This window comes from Primulina huaijiensis, unplaced genomic scaffold (assembly GCF_012295235.1).
Source record: "Primulina huaijiensis isolate GDHJ02 unplaced genomic scaffold, ASM1229523v2 scaffold9501_ERROPOS106556, whole genome shotgun sequence".
Taxonomy (NCBI): Eukaryota; Viridiplantae; Streptophyta; class Magnoliopsida; order Lamiales; family Gesneriaceae; genus Primulina; species Primulina huaijiensis.
The window spans coordinates 53,674-72,036 of record NW_027361567.1 but is presented as its reverse complement, the minus strand read 5'-3'; the positions used below and the strand labels follow the sequence as shown (position 1 = coordinate 72,036).

General features: G+C 28.6%; 1 protein-coding gene and 1 non-coding gene across 3 annotated transcripts; one reads left to right on the top strand and one right to left on the bottom strand.

The window, feature by feature from the left end:
- Window positions 1–9,762: 9,762 nt before the first annotated feature.
- LOC140970585 (ABC transporter G family member 15-like) lies at window positions 9,763–14,777 on the bottom strand. 2 transcript variants are annotated; one of them, XM_073432379.1, is made up of 9 exons: window positions 14,317–14,777; window positions 12,785–12,864; window positions 12,244–12,705; window positions 12,042–12,167; window positions 11,716–11,847; window positions 10,967–11,251; window positions 10,598–10,870; window positions 10,412–10,519; window positions 9,763–10,269 (listed from the first exon to the last, which is right to left on the bottom strand). In XM_073432379.1, the coding sequence occupies exons 1-9, from the start codon at window positions 14,537–14,539 to the stop codon at window positions 9,913–9,915; spliced, it is 2,046 nt and encodes a 681-aa protein (XP_073288480.1). In that variant the 5' UTR covers window positions 14,540–14,777; the 3' UTR covers window positions 9,763–9,912. The 2 variants fall into 2 exon arrangements, with proteins under 2 accessions (XP_073288480.1, XP_073288481.1); XM_073432380.1 differs by lacking the exon at window positions 14,317–14,777 and adding an exon at window positions 13,858–14,225.
- A 2,551-nt stretch (window positions 14,778–17,328) lies between these two features.
- Window positions 17,329–17,451, top strand: LOC140970590 (small nucleolar RNA SNORD14). The gene has a single exon (XR_012174154.1). It is a non-coding gene; the product is annotated as a small nucleolar RNA SNORD14 (small nucleolar RNA).
- The last annotated feature ends 912 nt before the right edge of the window (window positions 17,452–18,363 follow it).

The following is an 18,363-nucleotide window of genomic DNA, read 5'->3' as shown; positions in this document are numbered from 1 at the left end:
CGGCTCGTTAGCCCGTGAACATGTTCGATAATAGGTTCGTGAGCTCAAAATTGAGCTCGGCTCGTTTATCTTGTTTAATGAGCCTGGCTANCAGGCTCATTAAACAAGATAAACGAGCTTGTTTAACGAGCCGAACCCTAGCCAGGCTCATTAAACAAGATAAACGAGCTTGTTTAACGAGTCGAACCCGAGCCAGCTCATTAAACAAGATAAACGAGCCGAGCATTGAGCTCGCCCGAGCTTCATAACTTCCGAACGAGCCGAGCCCGAGCTTCAAACCAAAGGCTCGTAACGAGCCCGAGCCGAGCCCGAGCCGAGCCGGAGCCGAGAAAATATTTTAACGAGCCGAGCCCGAGCCTGATACTGTTCGGCTCGGCTCGGCTCATTTACATTCCTATTTCAAAGTATACCTATATCTCAACAAACAATTCTCCATATCTTCAGCCAACATTTTTGCCTAGGGATAACTCAAAATAAATCCAGCACCTCCAAATCCCTGGCTAAAAGAATACCAATGATTCGACAAAACAAACTCCGACTGCCCCCCGAAATAATAATACTTTCTATGATTCATCGACTATATTATCGACAAAAAATATCGAGTCATCGTCCCCCATTACCAACCACCTAAGATTCTCATGATCTTCTCTGAAAGCCTCCATGATGCCACGTATGATCCGTTGGGCCGTGATAACGGTGTTTCTGAGAAGTTTTGTGAGATCATCGGATACTTTGTGAGGAGGAGCCGATGAAGACCAAGGCAAGAGTTTTACCCCCGGGGGTTGATCCAAAAATAGGAATCCTCGTGTGATGTTTGGGCGCCTCCAGGATTGGATATATGTACTTCTGTGACATCAATTAATATCTAATATGGTTACGTTCTCCCCTGATTATTATTGTACTTTTTTATAGGTGTTTTTCCCTTCTTTTACTCAGACAAGTAAGTAACATGTGCGCACATGATGAATAAATGTTGTATGACATAATTTTTAAGGAGAAAATGGACATAAAACATTATATTGAGTGAAATCGAAAGATCCATTGAAAATTTATAATATATAGAAAAACATTATCAAATCTTTTGTTGCTTAATTTTCAGTTTTGGGTATCTCTATGTGATTATTTTGTCTAAGTTTCCTCATACTTTTACTGAAATCGGCAAATTTTTCATTATCTTGAATTTGTATGGTTTCTCTTTTAGAACATGATGGACTTCGTTTTTGTTTTGTTTTTTTATGTGGTTTTGTAATTTCTTTAGTGTTTGTCTTCTAATATTCATGTTGTGCTTACTTTGTCATTTCCTTTGTATCATTGGCATTCGTTATTTTCTTGTCTTGATTTTGTATTTTATTCTTTCTTTTCTTATCAACTTGATTTGTTGTGGTTTCTCTAATCCATCCACAATTATTGTAGTTATGTTGTTTCATCAATATGCTATTAAATTGATTTTTTAAAGAGATTGATTAAATTATTTCAGGAAATAATCATACAAACAATTGTTTGGAATGTATTTTTATTAAATTTATTTGAAAAACTTATACGAAGTAGTGATTAAAATATTGCATGCAATAATTAAATATAATAAAGTAAATTTACTATAATATAATATATTAGTTAGAAAACATTATACAATGCAATATTAGAGTTAAGAAACCAATACACGATTAAAAGATGAAAAGACAATTTCGACAATACACAAATCAACTCACACTTTTAAAGAAACTAGTATTTCACCCGTGCGATGCACGAAGTGTTATTTTATGTAATTAATCATTAAAATTTGTAAGTATTAGTTTTCGATAATAATTATTTAAAATTATTAATATAATATAATGAATATATTTAAATTTTAAATATTATTATCCAAAATTATTATATCATAATATTAATGTCATTGAAATAACACTCAAATGATGATAATAATATCTTGTCCTTAAATTGACTTATTATCTTGGTTAAGTATAACTGTTATAAATAAAAAGAGTAGAAAAATATTTAAAAAATCTTATATTATTTTGTTTATCAAAATTTTAAAGAATAAATAAACATTTTTTTAAAAATTCAAAATTTTTATTATATAAATAAATTTTGATTAAAAAATTAATTATTTTTGGACATGTTAAAAATATAAATTTTTATTAAAATACATATTTTAAAGTTCTATTATAATACATAACATAATAACAACAATTTACAGACACTTTTTTAATAAAGTTGAAAAACATAATATTAGATAAAAACTTTAATATTTTATTTAGTGTGATAGAGAGTAGTAAACATAAATTCTATAAAAGTAACACACAACTTAAAAGTATAATCGAAATTAAATAGAATGATATAATCAATATATATACTTAAATGTAGTTTATAATTTCAAAGAACATGTTGAATTTTAAAAAATAAATTGAAAATAATTCATATTTAATTACTTATTTATTTCTGGTTTGTTTCAAATATTAATGCGAATGTGAATACATTAATAATGATAATTTTTTTTATATAACATATTATTTTTGACGAAAAAATTTCGAGATATGGCAAAAACTTTGTTTATATATGTGTGTGTGCGTGTGAACCATATAAAACAAAGAAAATATAAATAATACCCTTAAATCAAAAAATAAAATATATGAAAAAAATAATAATAACATTTTGATAATGAAAAATACATTTTAAACTTGAATTTATGTTGTTTTCATATGTTGTAGATCGTAACGAATTAATCAGAGTTTAAGCACTAAATATATTTTTGAATGATTTAAAAAAAGTTTATGTTTTCAATTGAGTTCAGTTTCAATTTGAATAAAGAACATAAAAAAACACATAATTCATAAATTACATTTAAATTGAAATAAAAATGAATTAAATTCAAATTTAAACTAATTAAGTAATTGATGTAATCAATTCAAGTAATAATTGAAGTTTATATTTTCAAATTTCTTCAATTCACATTTGAATTTTTTAAAAAAGGAAATATAGAATTCTTTATTACAAAAATATCAATAAAAATCACATAAAATTAAATGTTTTCAATCATTTATTGCAGCACACTTATTTCAAGATCAATGATATTTTTTTTTTAGAATTATCATTTTGGTGGGAGTAGTTTAGGCAAAAAATCACCTTACACACACACACACACGAAGGTCAACCTCTCGGTTGACATTAAACAGATGAGCTATTTTTATTTTGTCTAAAGTGAGGGATGAAATAGATTAAAAACTAAATTGTTTTTGAAAGAGTATCGTACTTATTTATATTTTCGAATTCAAATTATATTCTGGATAACCTCGTTGATATGAATCGTGTGATGGAATCAAGATATTAAATCGTGAGATGGAACCAATGTCAAATATTTGAATGCTATTTATCTTTCAAGCTATTTAGATCTAAATTTGAAATTAAAAATGAAATTTATATTTTCAAGAAATTCATTTTTAAAACTGAAATTTGAAACAGAATTTAATATGTTTTACGACAATTTTATTAATTTTCATACTTTAATTAATTCTTTGTTAATTATCAAATATTTCAAATTGTGTTATCCAACAGGCATGAAAACTTCGAAAAATTGTTATTTTCAATTGAAAATTGTAATATTATTAAATATATTATGAAATAATTTTTTTATTTTCTTATTTAGTAAAAATTTTGGTGAGAACTTACTAAATATAGCAAACAACTCTACTTTTATATATATAGATATCTCATTAGGGTACATGTGTAAAATAGTTAAGTGAGAACAAGCTAACTATAAGCTGAAATTAGAAAGAAAAAATGAAAAACATATTTCATTCAAATAACATCCAAAGCTAATAATTGGGCAGACAATTTATTATTCAATTATATTCTTATTCGATATGCCTGAATTAAATATTATTTGATTGACTCTTGAGTGTTATGCACCTCAATAATCACCATTCATTTACTCAACTCCATAGAATACATATACTGATATACAAATAAATAATAAATGCAACAACATTCATGTGATTTATATTTATATATATTTATATAGATTTAGATTAGATTTATATTTATATTTTTATTTATAATTATATATTCTTGAATTAATAATTAAAATTAATTAATTAATGAAAAAATATTAAAACACATTAATTAATTAATTAATTAATAAAGAATAAACAAACAAAAGTATATTATTTTATTATTTATTTTAATGAAGAGAATAACATGAAAAATAAATATATTATTATATTTATATGTATAAATTTAGATTAGATTTATATTTATGATTATATATTATTGAATTAATAATTAAAATTAATTATTAATTAATGAAGAATAATTAAAATCCATTAATTAATTGATAAATAAAATACAAACTAAACTAAAATAAAAAGATAATATGTATACAATTGTTTGGAATGTATTTTTCTTAAATTTATTTGCAAAACTTATATGACGAAGTGATTAAACTATTGAATGCAATAACTAAATATAATAAATTGAAATTTACTATAATATATAATATAATATATTAGCTAGAAAACAATACACAATACAATATTAGAATCTTAGTATTCTATATTCTTTGATAGACCTGAATTAAATATTGTTTGACTGATTCTTGAGTGTCATTCACCTCACTAATCACCATTAATTTACTCAACTCCATATAATAAATATACTGATATGCATATAAATAATAAATGCAACAACATTCATGTATTTATATAGATTTATATTTATAATTATATATTTTTGAATTAATAACTAAAATCCATTAATTAATTAATAAAAACAATACAAATTAAACTAAACAAAATAATATTATTTTATTATTTAATTTAATGAAGAAAATGACATGAAAAAGACAATGCACATTTTTCAAACATTGACTCTTTATTTATATATATTATTAAATTAATTACCATTTGTAGGACGAGCGCTTGCCGCTTTACTAAAAGCTATAGCTGGTGGTAATAGTGCAACTCAAATTTTTTAAACCGTACAGCAGCTCAAGCACTATGATTCGATCGCTCTACCAAGCAAGGACAATTTTTGCACACAACAATCTCCATCCCAATAATTGCACTCCTTGCAATAAATGAAAATGGAACTCGTGACCTTGGCTCTGATATCAATTGTAGGACCGAGCGCTTGTTTCTTTACCAAAAGTTATAGCTGGTTGTAATAGTGCAACTCAAATCTTTTAAACCGCACAACAACTCAAGCACCACGTTCGATTGCTCTACCAAACAAGGACAATTATTGCACTCAACACGGTTCATTAATATATATAGGTAATAAAAATAAATAGATTATTATATATTTATATAGATTTAGATTAGATTTATATTTATACTTATAAATATATTATTATATACATTTGTATAGATTTAGACTATATTTATATTTATAATTATATATTCTTGAATTAATAATTAAAATTCATTATTAATTCATGAAGAATATTTAAAATCAATTAATTAATAAATAAAGAAAATAAAAACTAAACTAAAAAGTATATAATCATGTATACAAATGTTTGGAATTTGTTTTTTTTTTAAATTTATTTGCAAAACTTATATAATGTAGTGATTGAAATATTGAATGCAACAACTAAATAGAATAAAGTAAAATTTACTATAATATATAATATAATATAATAGTTAAAAACAATACACAATGCAATATTAGAGCTAGAAAAAACCAATACACAATTAATAAATGGAAAGACAATTCCGAAAATACACAAATCAACTCAGACTTTCCAAGAAATACCTCATTATGGCATGTGTAAAATAGTGAGTTGAGAATAAGCTAACGCTGAAATTAGAAGGAAAAAATGATAAAATTATTTCATTAAAATAACATCTAGAACTAATAATTGGACAAACAATTTATTATTCTACTATAATCTTATTCGATAAGTCTGAGTTAAATATTTTTTGACAGATTCTTGAGTGTCATGTACGTCACTAATCACCATTCATTTACTCATTTCCATAGAATACATATACTGATATGCATATAAATAATAAATGCAACAACATTCATGCAATATATATATTGTTGGGGATCGATTTAGAGTTTAGAGGGGTTGAATAAACTCGTTCCTTTCTTCGACGTTTTTGCAAAGGTGCTAGAATTCTGTTAGAGATTATAGCTTATCTTGTTCGAATATATTTCCAGCAGATCACAATAATTTTTGTGGAAATGATCTGATGGTTTGAGGTGCAAACAATAAAACAGTAGGCAGTAGATAGTAGTTGTTTCTGGAAGTTCGAAGATGACATTTTCTACGTCTCCCCTTCTTCTGTTTTCAGAAGGTATCATTAAAAGACTTTGATTTTTACAGTACAACTCTTGTACAAACCTACTTCAGTAGGACATACACTTCGTCTACTGAAACTCTTAGTTTCACAACACAATATAATGAATACAACAATGTTCTGGAAAAGACTATTTTCCATATTACAAACTCTTCTCAATAAGATGTAATAAGGTGAATATCTTGTGAAGAGATAAAGAAACAGCAGCACAAGACGATCTCAGAAGATCAGATATCTGCTATAAAGAGTGTGCTGTTTTTCTGTATATTGAGCTTGAAGATAAAGAGTAGTTCTTGATTGCTCAAAACATCGTTGAAATGATAGACAGAGAATGTGTTCCTTGTTAATAATGATCGTTGTTTTCTATATTAGATTGATCATTTAATATATAGAAACATTGAATCCAATGTCTATAAACAAAACGGCTTCTTTAATTGACTATGAGTGAATCGGCTTTATCACCGAAAAAGGGTTATGCAGAAAGCTTCAGAATAATCAGTCTTTGTTTTATACCAAAACTAGTAAGGCGTGTTACATGACTTCGTACAACATTAAATGGTGTAATTAATACTAGTACTATGTAAGGTAACAATAACATTAATACTTGTAACTATCAAACGAAAGACGTTAAGTTTTGCTTCTGCTTAGGCTACGTTCTGCTTCTGCTTTTGCAAACCGTTAAGTTTAATTAAGAAATACTCGATAAGTACTGCTTCTGTTTTAGCGATACGAGTGCTTCTGCTATTTATATTTTCCTCTGCTTTTACCATCATCACCTACTGGTTTTGACTCTCATCACTACAATTAAAATAAGTCTAACACAGATCATTCTTGGGACTGATGCAAGAACAAGTTAATGTAGAGGCAGTGCAAACTATTGAACGTCCTGAACCGGTCAAAGAATGTTTTTCATTAAGTAGGCAATAAATAACCCTCTTTAATGATGTCTTCGAATCAGCCGATTGAGAGTCTTCTTTTCAGCGGTTGACTTATCAGCGGTCGACTTATCAGCGGTCTGAAGGTCAAGTGGTCAGGCTTCTTAAGTAAATCCTTTATTCAAAAGGTTAGACTCTTTTTGCTTTAGTCGGTTAAGAAGCAGTCCGGTTGGTAAGTAATACGGTTGAACTGATACCTGTTACACAGAAGATATGCAGCTGTTTCTTGAAATAGTGAAGTGCTATCTTGATTTTGTCAATCACCAAAACTTTGGATAATAATAAATTCTCAACAATTTATTAAAACGATTATTTCATATATATATATATATATATTTATTTATTTTACAATAGAAAATAAACTTACGTGACTTTTAATTGCTCATTAATATCTCTTTTTCATGCATTACATATTTAAGATTTTGATTCATGATTGATTTTGACAAGCAAATGCATATACAATTTAATAAAATAATCATGCATATAACATATGCATTTGTTATAATTATTTTTTTCTTTAGATTTTCATTTTTTTTAATTTTTACAAAATAAAAAATATATATGTTTTACATTATAAAATTTTCATATGGATATTTATTATCTTACTTAAAAAAATTAGATGTGAATATATGATTTTTTTTTACAATCAAGTAATTTTCATATGCATTAGTTAATGAATAATTTTTAAAAATTATATAGTTTATATTTTTCCATAAAGCCTTCACATACGAATAATTGTTTTATATATTTATTGTGCATTTATATGTGCTTAATGCTTATATATGTATGTAAATTGGACATTTCAAATTATTTGTTTTCTATGATATATATTTTAATATCAAATAATTCGTAATGTTGAACAATTTAAATCATTTGTTTTTTAAGTTTTATAATTGTATCATAGTCAAATTATATTCAATGTTACTTTTTGACTGTGAATTTTATTATTTTCTTAAAATTTCATAAATAATTAAAAAACATATATAGAAATTAAAAATTATAAATCAAAAGATCACATACTATCAAATTTTGTATATTGAATTTATAAATTTGTCTGATATATAATTTTTTTAAAAATTAATACTATGATCCATTTTTAAATATCAAATAAAATAGACATAAAATATGTGAGACAGTGAAAATAATTGTTTAACAGTTATGCCTTAGATTTATATATTATGAGAACTGATTTTGGAACTGAAGCCAATAAAAGATTTCAGTTTTGATTTTGGTTTCACTGTTATTGAAAACCATGATCGGGTTTATCTTTAGATCCTTAATTACTACATCTTAAATATTATTAGTAGATGTTTCAAATACTGTCAATTTTTTTATTGAATTTATAATTTGTCTGAGATATAATTTTTTTAAAAAAGTACTACTAAAATCTTTAATTTTTTTTATAGCTAAATTCTTCTTATTCTTATAAGAGATTCATATTTTACAATATTATTAATATATTAACATTAATAATTATTGATATAAATTCTTCTAAATAATTTATTAAACTATTTACTTTCAATTCTTAGTTAAAAATCATAAAATATATTAGTATTAAATTTCATATTATTATATTATTATATACTTATCATCTTATTCTACTATTGCATATATAAATTTTTTTATATATCTTCTTATGATACTATAATTTTTTACTTAAATAAAAACTGAACTAAAAATATAATTACAAAATTGTATTAAAATAATAAAATAACATATAGAGAGAAAATTAAAATGATAAAACATTTAAAAGTAGTATAAAGATGCCCATGATCCACACTTGAATATAGACATAGATAAAAAAAATATTTTTATTATTAAAAAAATATTCAGTTTTAATGTATAATTGTTATTAGATTTATTGAAAATTATGTAGAAAATTTTCGTGCAATTACTCTAATAATACACAATTTAATGAGATAGTAGAAAATGTATAATGAAAAACTTTGTCATTCTTTGTACGCTTTTATAAGTATAATAGATAAATATATATTTTTTAAATGTCTTTTAAATATTTTTAATGAAATATATTTTTATTCAAAAATCTATTCTTTTAATATTTTTCTAAGAATTATGTATCAAAAAAATATTGTTTCTCTAATGTATTTTTATTATCAAATATCTATTCAATTTTTACGTAACATTATTTTCAAAATTTCTTATATTGCAATTTTTATTAAAAAAAAATAAAAACACTGTTATATTCCTCATGTGTTTAATGAATTCAAAAAAATAAATACATCAATTTAATAAATAAACAATACATTGAATTCTACAAATTTCAATATCTCAAATTTGCTCCTAAATTTTATATACTTTTCCACCAATGCCCATGCACTTATTACAAACAATATATAATTTTTGAACAATGTCGTAAAATCACAATACAAAAACTTTTTTCATTATCTACATTTATATAGATATAGATAAAGATTATTATTCTCTTTCTTTTGCACAGCAGTATACATGAGACATGAATTCAACACAAATATACCATGAATCTCAAGTGTAATATATTACTCATATAGTTAAATAAAATTTGAAGCAACAAAATTATATTGTTCATAACAATTATTGCAGTAACACTGAAGACAAATTTCAATAGTTTTATGCAAGACAACAGTAAAAGTTTTCAAGTGAAAGGCACTTTGATTTACTGCAAATGTTTGACGAAAGAACTAAGGAATAGGTGAGTTGAGGCCCTCTTGGGAAGCCAACGGATGCAGGTTCTGGTACCTCTTCGAAGGGAATGATGGCTTTCTCTTAAACGAGGGCCGGTTCTTGAAACGATGCAATGCTCTTTTCGTGTAAAGCGACTGAAAGTAGGGCGATAATCGCTCCTTCAACTTGAGAATAACGAAGAAGAGAAGCCTGTAACCTACTATAAGTCCATATACTGCTAACAAATCCCACCATTTCGAGTGATCTAATGGTATTTTGAATAGATTCCGAACAACATCCTCTCCTTTTAGTTTTGGATTTCCAGATACTAGAGGATCGAATACAAGACCAAGCATGTCGTTTTTGTAAGCTCCCTGTCTCCATCGTACGTTGAAACAACAGCATGTTAATAAAAATTAACTTTTTTGGTGCATTTCTTGCATGCTAACCGAATTTTGGGGTTTTTCTTAACTTGAACTTGTAGATAGTATTTTAAAATTTTATTATAAAACGAACCTGCAGTGACCATGCGCCATAGCCGATGTATGAAATGGGATACCGCCAAACGGGTTTTGGAAGATCCGATAGCAAACGGAAGAATCCAGCAGTCATCATCATAATCCCCTGCAAATACATAGTGATGGTAAGGACATATATGTAGAGGATTAAATAGGGTTGTTGTATATATACGTTTACACTTACAAGAACTCCGGCACCAGCTATGATCCCCATTAAGAAGTTGGGAACTAGTGAAGCTACGATCATCATGACACTCTCTACCATAGCAATGCATCCAAAAATGTTGAGGCAGAAGAAGACATAATGAGAAAACTCGGGCCGGAATTTCACCATATAGAATGTTATTGTCCCAGTAACGATGGCTACTGCAAACAAAAATGGAAAGGAGGAGAGGAAGTTCGACAGTATGAACACAGCAACGCCGTAATAACCATTAAGCCTTTCCCGATAAAAGACCTGTTTACCAAGAAAATTAAGAAAAGTAGTTAATGTCTCTTTAATTTTCTCTCTAAGTTCAGTGAAAGTCGTCTCTCTTTCTTTTTCGTGTTTGACCTTCATTTCTTCGATAAAGGATGGAAAGCCTCCGATGGACATGAAAGTCATGAATCCGGTGATAAATCCGCCACAAGCTCCCCGAGCCAAGATCGCTGTATAACTAGTGCCGACGTCATAGAATAGAGTTCCAACACATAAAGCAACCGTGGTGTATATTACTATTCGTGACCAGTAATAGCCAATGTCTCTATGCATATTCAAGAATGATCTGTGCGTTAAAGTATGAAGCTGTTTCCACCAACTTGCTTGGCTTCCTTTTATTGTTTCAATAACAAGTCCTTGCTGCAATTCAAGATCTTTTTATTAATCTAACCATATCAAAATTGCACAAAAACAAAATTTACTCTAAGATTGAGTTTGTTTAAATGGATTTATAGATTTCAAATAGTATTTTTGAGGAAAAAAATCATAGACTTTAAATCTACAACTTCATATTTATATAATATTTCATATTAGCTATTATTGATTTCAAGTTCACCTGATAATGGATGCAGTTTAAATCTGCAAATAAGCAAGGTATTGATTTAAGATTTCATTTATTGTTTCATTATTAACAATTAAAAAAATAATTGAAAACAATAGATTTCAAATTGATCCATCCAAATGCAACCTCGATGTTTCTAGTATACTAACAGGAGACAAATTGTTCACTACCAAGATTGCAAAGCACGTAATACCATCAAAGCAAGAGCCACGAGGAACTAAATTTAGTGTAACGGAAGATCACTTGATTATGAGTTACTTACTATGGCAGATAGTTCCCGTATTCTTGATCTTGCTTTTCTTGGATAATCTGAGTGCTTGTATTTTTCAACGAGCGCTGATTTAATAGCTGCCGTTCCCAAATTCATAAAAGGGTCTGATGATTTGTGTGTTTCCTGTCATTACCGAGCTAGAACGTGATTTTCTTTAGCAATATAGATTCATCAAAAAATCAAATTGACGTAAGAATGAAACTAGGTGCATGCAATAAAGAGAATCTTTAGCATATATTCATCATAAAATCCAACTGACGAAAGAATGAAACTAATTGCAGTAAAGACAGTGAGTAAATTTGTTTCAGAATTCATACCTGGAGTAGTCTTTGTGACCCTTTCAGAGTGGCTGTCACGACGTCAAAATCTGAGTTAATACAGCGCAAGAAATGATCCGAAGGATTCCTCCTGCTTGGGCACTGAAACCCTGCTTCAGCAAAGAACTGAAAAAGCAAAATAAAGATTCTAAGAAAACAAGCAAAGGTTCACGGAAAAACGGGAAGCTTCGCCACAAAATACCTTCACCGCCACCTTTGCCTCTCCGAAGTAAACAGTTTCACCCCCGGATAGTAAAAAAAGATCATCAAACAGAGCAAAAACCTCACTACTAGGCTGATGGACAGAGGAGATAACGGTTCTTCCATCTCGAGCAAGATTCTTGATAGATTCAATGACAAAAAATGCTGATGCACTGTCAAGGCCACTGGTTGGTTCATCAAGAAACAGCAAACGGGGTCGTATGAGAATTTCGAGGGCGATACTGAGTCTTTTCTTTTCTCCACCACTTATGCCTCTTAACTGCCAGTTTCCTATCTGCCGATCAGCGCAATCTTGAAGTCCCATTTCCACTATAGTTGCCTCTACAATTTGTTTTACTTCTTCTTTAGAAGACATGTTCGGAAGCCTCAAGTTGGCCGAGAAAGATATAGTTTCTCGTACAGTAAGTGTCCCTAACAACACATCTTCTTGAGTAACATATGCCTGAATCAGTTGAAACACAATAATTGTATTAGAAAAACACATTTGCAATTCAAGAATTATGTGCAGTAAGGATACTTACAACACCACCATAATCGAGCCTCTGTTTCTTGCCATTAAGAAGAATGTTTCCTGTCATGAAAATGTTTCTTGATAACCTACCTGTGGCAAAGTATGAATTAGTGAATCATGAAACAAGGGATAGAAAACGAAACAGTCATATATACATACCATTTCAACTGCTCCTGTCATGCTCAGATGATAAAATTAAGACTACTAGTTTATGACAAATTATTATGTTAAATGGATTGCTAAAATTATTAACATATATTTATTCAACCAAAGAAAGTAGTCGAATGATTTTTATTAAGTTTTCTTTGGGTGTTGAAATTATAATGCATTTAACAATAAACTAAGTAAATTCGCATGAAACCTATTATTTTTTTAGAGCCCAAAACCCAATTGCCGTGGCCAAAATTCAAATCTTCTCCTTACAGTCAAGAGGGGATGTAAAGTGTAATAGCACCAAACTAGAAGTTAATGATAGTGATCATCGATCTCATTTAACAGTCAAATAATACTAGGATTATTACCTTTGGTTCTAGCATCTATAATTACCCACTTGCAAGGTACGACATTTTGAAAAGCGTCTGCAGCACACCCTTTCCAGTCTCTCCTCTAATTTTAGGGAGCTGATATCAATTATAACAAAAAACCTTAACATTTTGGTGCAAATAAATAGGTTATTATAATGTACTATATATTGTTCTGTTGATTTTCTATTTACAATTCTGAAATGACCATGTTTTTGTTTTCCGCTTAACTTGTTAGTAATAGAAAGAAATTCGTACCCTGTTCTTGGGGGATGATTAATTACTCCTTTTTTTTTTTTTTTTTTTTTTTTTTTTTTTTTTTTTTACATAATTCGATTATATCATACACACTAACAAGCTAGCCTTCTGTCTCTAATAATTTCTTACTTCGACATTGATTTAGTTTCTAATCCTCACAGTAATTTAAACACAAGTATACACACCGCCAACTAAGTTTTCCATGTAACTAAATATGAAAAAGTCAGTCAACCAATTAATTTTTCTCAAAATAAAAAATAAAGTACCCCCCTTCAAGTAGTAATTTAAAAGAAATTACTAAAACTTGAGCAATGATGTAAAAAAGGAGTGGATCTCTTTTAATTAAAGGAAGATTCGCCATGTAAATATATAGTCATAGCCCATGCAGACAGTGGAATTATATTAGTGATAATTCAAGAAGCAGCAGCCTGCATGCAAAATGATGCTGAACCTTATTTGTATATACTTTCATTCAATACTCCAACAACTCTGCTCCAAACTCATTAATTGCTGTATTATCTTTCACTTAATGCACACTGCAGATTTTTCCAGTAATAATTCAAAGGGGCCGAGATTTTAGTGATTTTCTTATTTTCATCAGAATGGGTTGAATCTAAAATCGAAAAATTATGGGTTCGGGTAAGACTAGAACCTTACTTCACTTTGCCACAAATAGATCTAACTACATATATTTAAGTTGGTTTGACTAAGCTGTAACCTACCATTAATTAATTTTAAAGAAGAGCTAGGACTAAATATATACCAGCTAATGCATCAAGAAGAGTGGATTTTCCAGAGCCAGAAGGGCCCATAATGGCCATGATCCGACCCGGTTCAGCAAACCCGGTCAGCCCATGAAGTAACTTCTTCGTCGGACCCTGGCCAAAATTCGGCAACACCACCGTCAAATCCTCCCAAACCAAGTACGCCTCGCCCTCGTTCCACGGCATACCCATCTCCAAATCCGCCGCCGCCTCTATTTCCATCACCAAAGACGCAAAAAACCACCTAGATTCACACTTGACAACACGTACATGCAGTAGTCTTACCCTTGATGGGCACTGAAACTTGTTGCTTTTGTGTTCCTACAGTGCGGAACCCACCATGATTCAGAGTGTAAGTGCCTAATGTGGGGGTCTTACGGGGTGAGAAATTCTTGGGTAATTTGTTTTTGAACCCAAAGGGAAGGAATGGAGCTGGTGATTCAGGGCAATGAAAAATTTAATGCATGGGGTCAGAACTAAATAGTTTGCAGCTGCCAAAGTTATGGGCAATGGTTCTTTTTTAAGTACCGGTGACCAGCAAAAATTAAATATTATCTAATTTTGAATGATATTAACATTCTCCATAGAAGTAAAACCCTCGTCTACAAAAAGTCTATTTTCTAGATTAAGAAATTTTCAATTTATTTTTTAAAAACTGAACTGAATTAATCTGTGCGAACATGCACGCTTTCAAATTCTTTATATTCAGTTATTGAATTAAATAAATTCAATTCCTGATCGAAAAGATTCTCAAGTTCTCTAAAAAAGAATGTGTCACATTACTTATAATTAGATATATAGCGACCTGGCATTATTCAAATCATTTGATTAGAAAATATCCAATCACCTCAAAATTTATGCTACTGGAAATAGCTAGCTAGGGTACGTACTGAAAAATCAAAGTTGTTCAAAATTACTAAATTTGTCCTTATTTCCCCTATTAAGTCGATTTATCAGTCAAAATTCCGTATTTTTTCCATTTTAATTATTTTCAACTCCAATGCACGCATGTATTGAAATATTGTTCTTCTCATCTCATTGACAAAAACTTGTGTGAGACGGTCTCACGGGTCGTATTTGTGAGACGGATCTCTTATTTGGGTTATCCATGAAAAAGTATTACTTTTTATGCTAAGAGTAATACTTTTTATTGTGAATATGAGTAGGGCTGACCCGTTTCACAGATTAAGATCCGTGAGACGGTCTCACATGAGACCCACTCCATCTCATTATTCGATAAGTAAGTTATTCTTCTTTATAATTGGGTAGACTTCCATGTAAAAAATAATGACATTAATTAACCTTAAATTCTTAATATGAGACATTATATTATCACTAGGTAGGGCATCTCAATTCTTGAGGTGTCATACCCAGGTTTGTTGTCTAGCGTGTGAGTATTTATATGTTTTTTTAAAAGTAACTAATGAGACGTTTATATCTGTGTATGTGTTATATAAAAATGTAATTTAAAAAGATGTAAGTATTATGAGTATAGAAATTTTTTATTTTTTTTTATATCCGTGATCATATGATTAGTATTTCAAATTGGCCATGTGCTCAACAAAGTTAAAAATATGGAGTTTACGAAAGTGATAATAATTATGAAAAATATTGAATTGGTGTTCAAGTTGAAGAAGTTAATAACATGTCTCAAATTGAATACAAAGTATTTGATCATCTTAAAATATAATGAGGGATCAAAATTATAGATAAGTTATTTTTAATTCGAAAATAGAATATTCATATTTAAATAAATGTGGTGTTCGTAAGGGTGTCATACCTAACGATATTTTTTACGCTAAAAATTTGTAACTTTAACGTAAATAATAGTTGTAATATGTACTATTAAACAATCAGTAAGAGCACTTAGAATCTTAGTGTAATCAAAGAAAATGAAAACTTGTTAATTATTAATGTCGATAGGATTTCAGTAGGCATAACATTTGTTTTTTAGAATTCAATCGACGTATTTAAGAAGTTTTTAACCTTGGGTTTCTGAAATAGATGAATATAACGAGAGACTAATAAAAGAAATTAAATTAGGTATAATACTTTTACTATTTTCGAATTAAATTTTATTTACCACAGCGATGTTGACGACAACAAATATAATACCATGAAATATAACATTAATGCTAATGTTATATTAATAGGAATAAAATAATTTTATTTTCAAAATATAAAAGAAAGTAAAATAGCTCATGAGTTTTCTTATAAAACCCAAATAATTTTTTTTATGGATATTGAGAGTAATGATGCATAATATAAAATAAATTGTCAATAATAATAATAGAAATAATGTAAACATTTTTAAATCTAAATTTTTTTTGAAATTAATAGTAATAATAAATAATAATATTACCAAAATTAGGGATGGAGTCGTGGACAATTTTTTTTAAAACCAATATATCGATTTAATTCAAAATTTGGGTTTTTAAGAAAAAATGTTTTATTTGGTTTCCTTTTGAATACTTTTATAAAAGATTGGTAAAAATATAACAAAGAGAGTTTTAAATAATATTCAATATTTTCGGATTATTCAAAAGATTCAATTTAATTTTCATAAATAGTTAAAAGCATTATAATTTTATTTTCAAAAAATTAAATAAATATTAGTATTTAGAAACTTTGTTTTATTCGGTCTGTTCGATATTTTATAAATAGAAATTAAATTGAATAAGCCAATTTAAAGTTATGAAAACCAATCATATATGCCAAAATATATATTAAAGCAATTAAAATTTTATTTAAAAAACTCAAGATGCTCCTTTAAATTAAACACGTTGGGGTCTCTACTTTATGACAAAGAATGTTATTTTGGTAAATTTTATTTAAAATAACCAAAAAAAACCTACCCTTGATTTATGACATCCGAGCCAAAATTCCCCACCGTCAGATCGTGCGAACCCTAAACCTAATTTCGACATCAGAACCTCTATAAATAGGGTCTTGAATTTCTTTTATTTATTTTAGTTTCGAGCTTTTTATTTTGTTTTCAATTTTCAATCGGGGATCTATGATGATAAATGGAAAGGCTTGTTTCTCAAAACATTCGCAGTGGTTGCCTGAGAGCTTTCGTCTTCGCCAGTCTTGAGAGCTATGCTGCTTTTATCCTTCCTTGGATGTCTGATATCTACAATCTCCCCATAATTTTTATCTTTTTAAAGCTTCCTTCTGATATCTGCTAAATCTTCCCAAAGGACACCGTTTAAATAACCCATTCAATGAATTAGGACAACAAAGGCGAAGAACACCAGGGAAAACAAAAATCCCAAACAAAACCAAGGGAAGAACACTAACCTAGTAGAAGCTTTCCAATCCAAGAGGAGAGAGCACCGCTAGGAAGAGATGAAGCTCAAAAAACCATGAACAAGAAAGGAAGATGGCAGAAACGAACAAAAGGGAAGAAAGATAGAGGAGATAAGACATGTGTTTTGTAAACCGGTTCCATAGGTTGCTTTCCCCTTTTTTTGGCGGTGGATTGCAAAACATGTAACAAGTGGTCATCTATTTTGCAAAGTGAATTACAAGTGTTAAGTGATGACCTGCTACCATACTGAAACTGGCCGTTTCAATCAACATCGTGCTTTAATATAAGTAGAAGTAGATATATATATACATGGTAGGTATATTCTTAACTATTAACTGAATTCTATGCAAAACTATATATGATGTGATCATTGTCGTATAAATTTCTAATACTCGAATGAGTCCAAATAAAATGAGTGGCTTCGGGCTATCCGAGAAAAACACTATGATAGTTGCTCGATAAAAATCCTAAATTACTAAAGCATTTTACTAAAAAAAATAGTGTACATTGATGATTTTAATAGAATTATCTATTTATAGATTTTCGTAAAGTTTTGCTAGCGTGACCTATATGAGTCTATTTGAATTTATAGATATTTATAAAAGATCTTGATAAATACTTGAAAAGAAATCGTATCCAATATAATGTGTTAAACGTTAAACTCGATATAGTTAAATAATAACTGAATCATAGGCCATAAATACAATACTTTCTACAATTACTTGCCAAAGCCTAA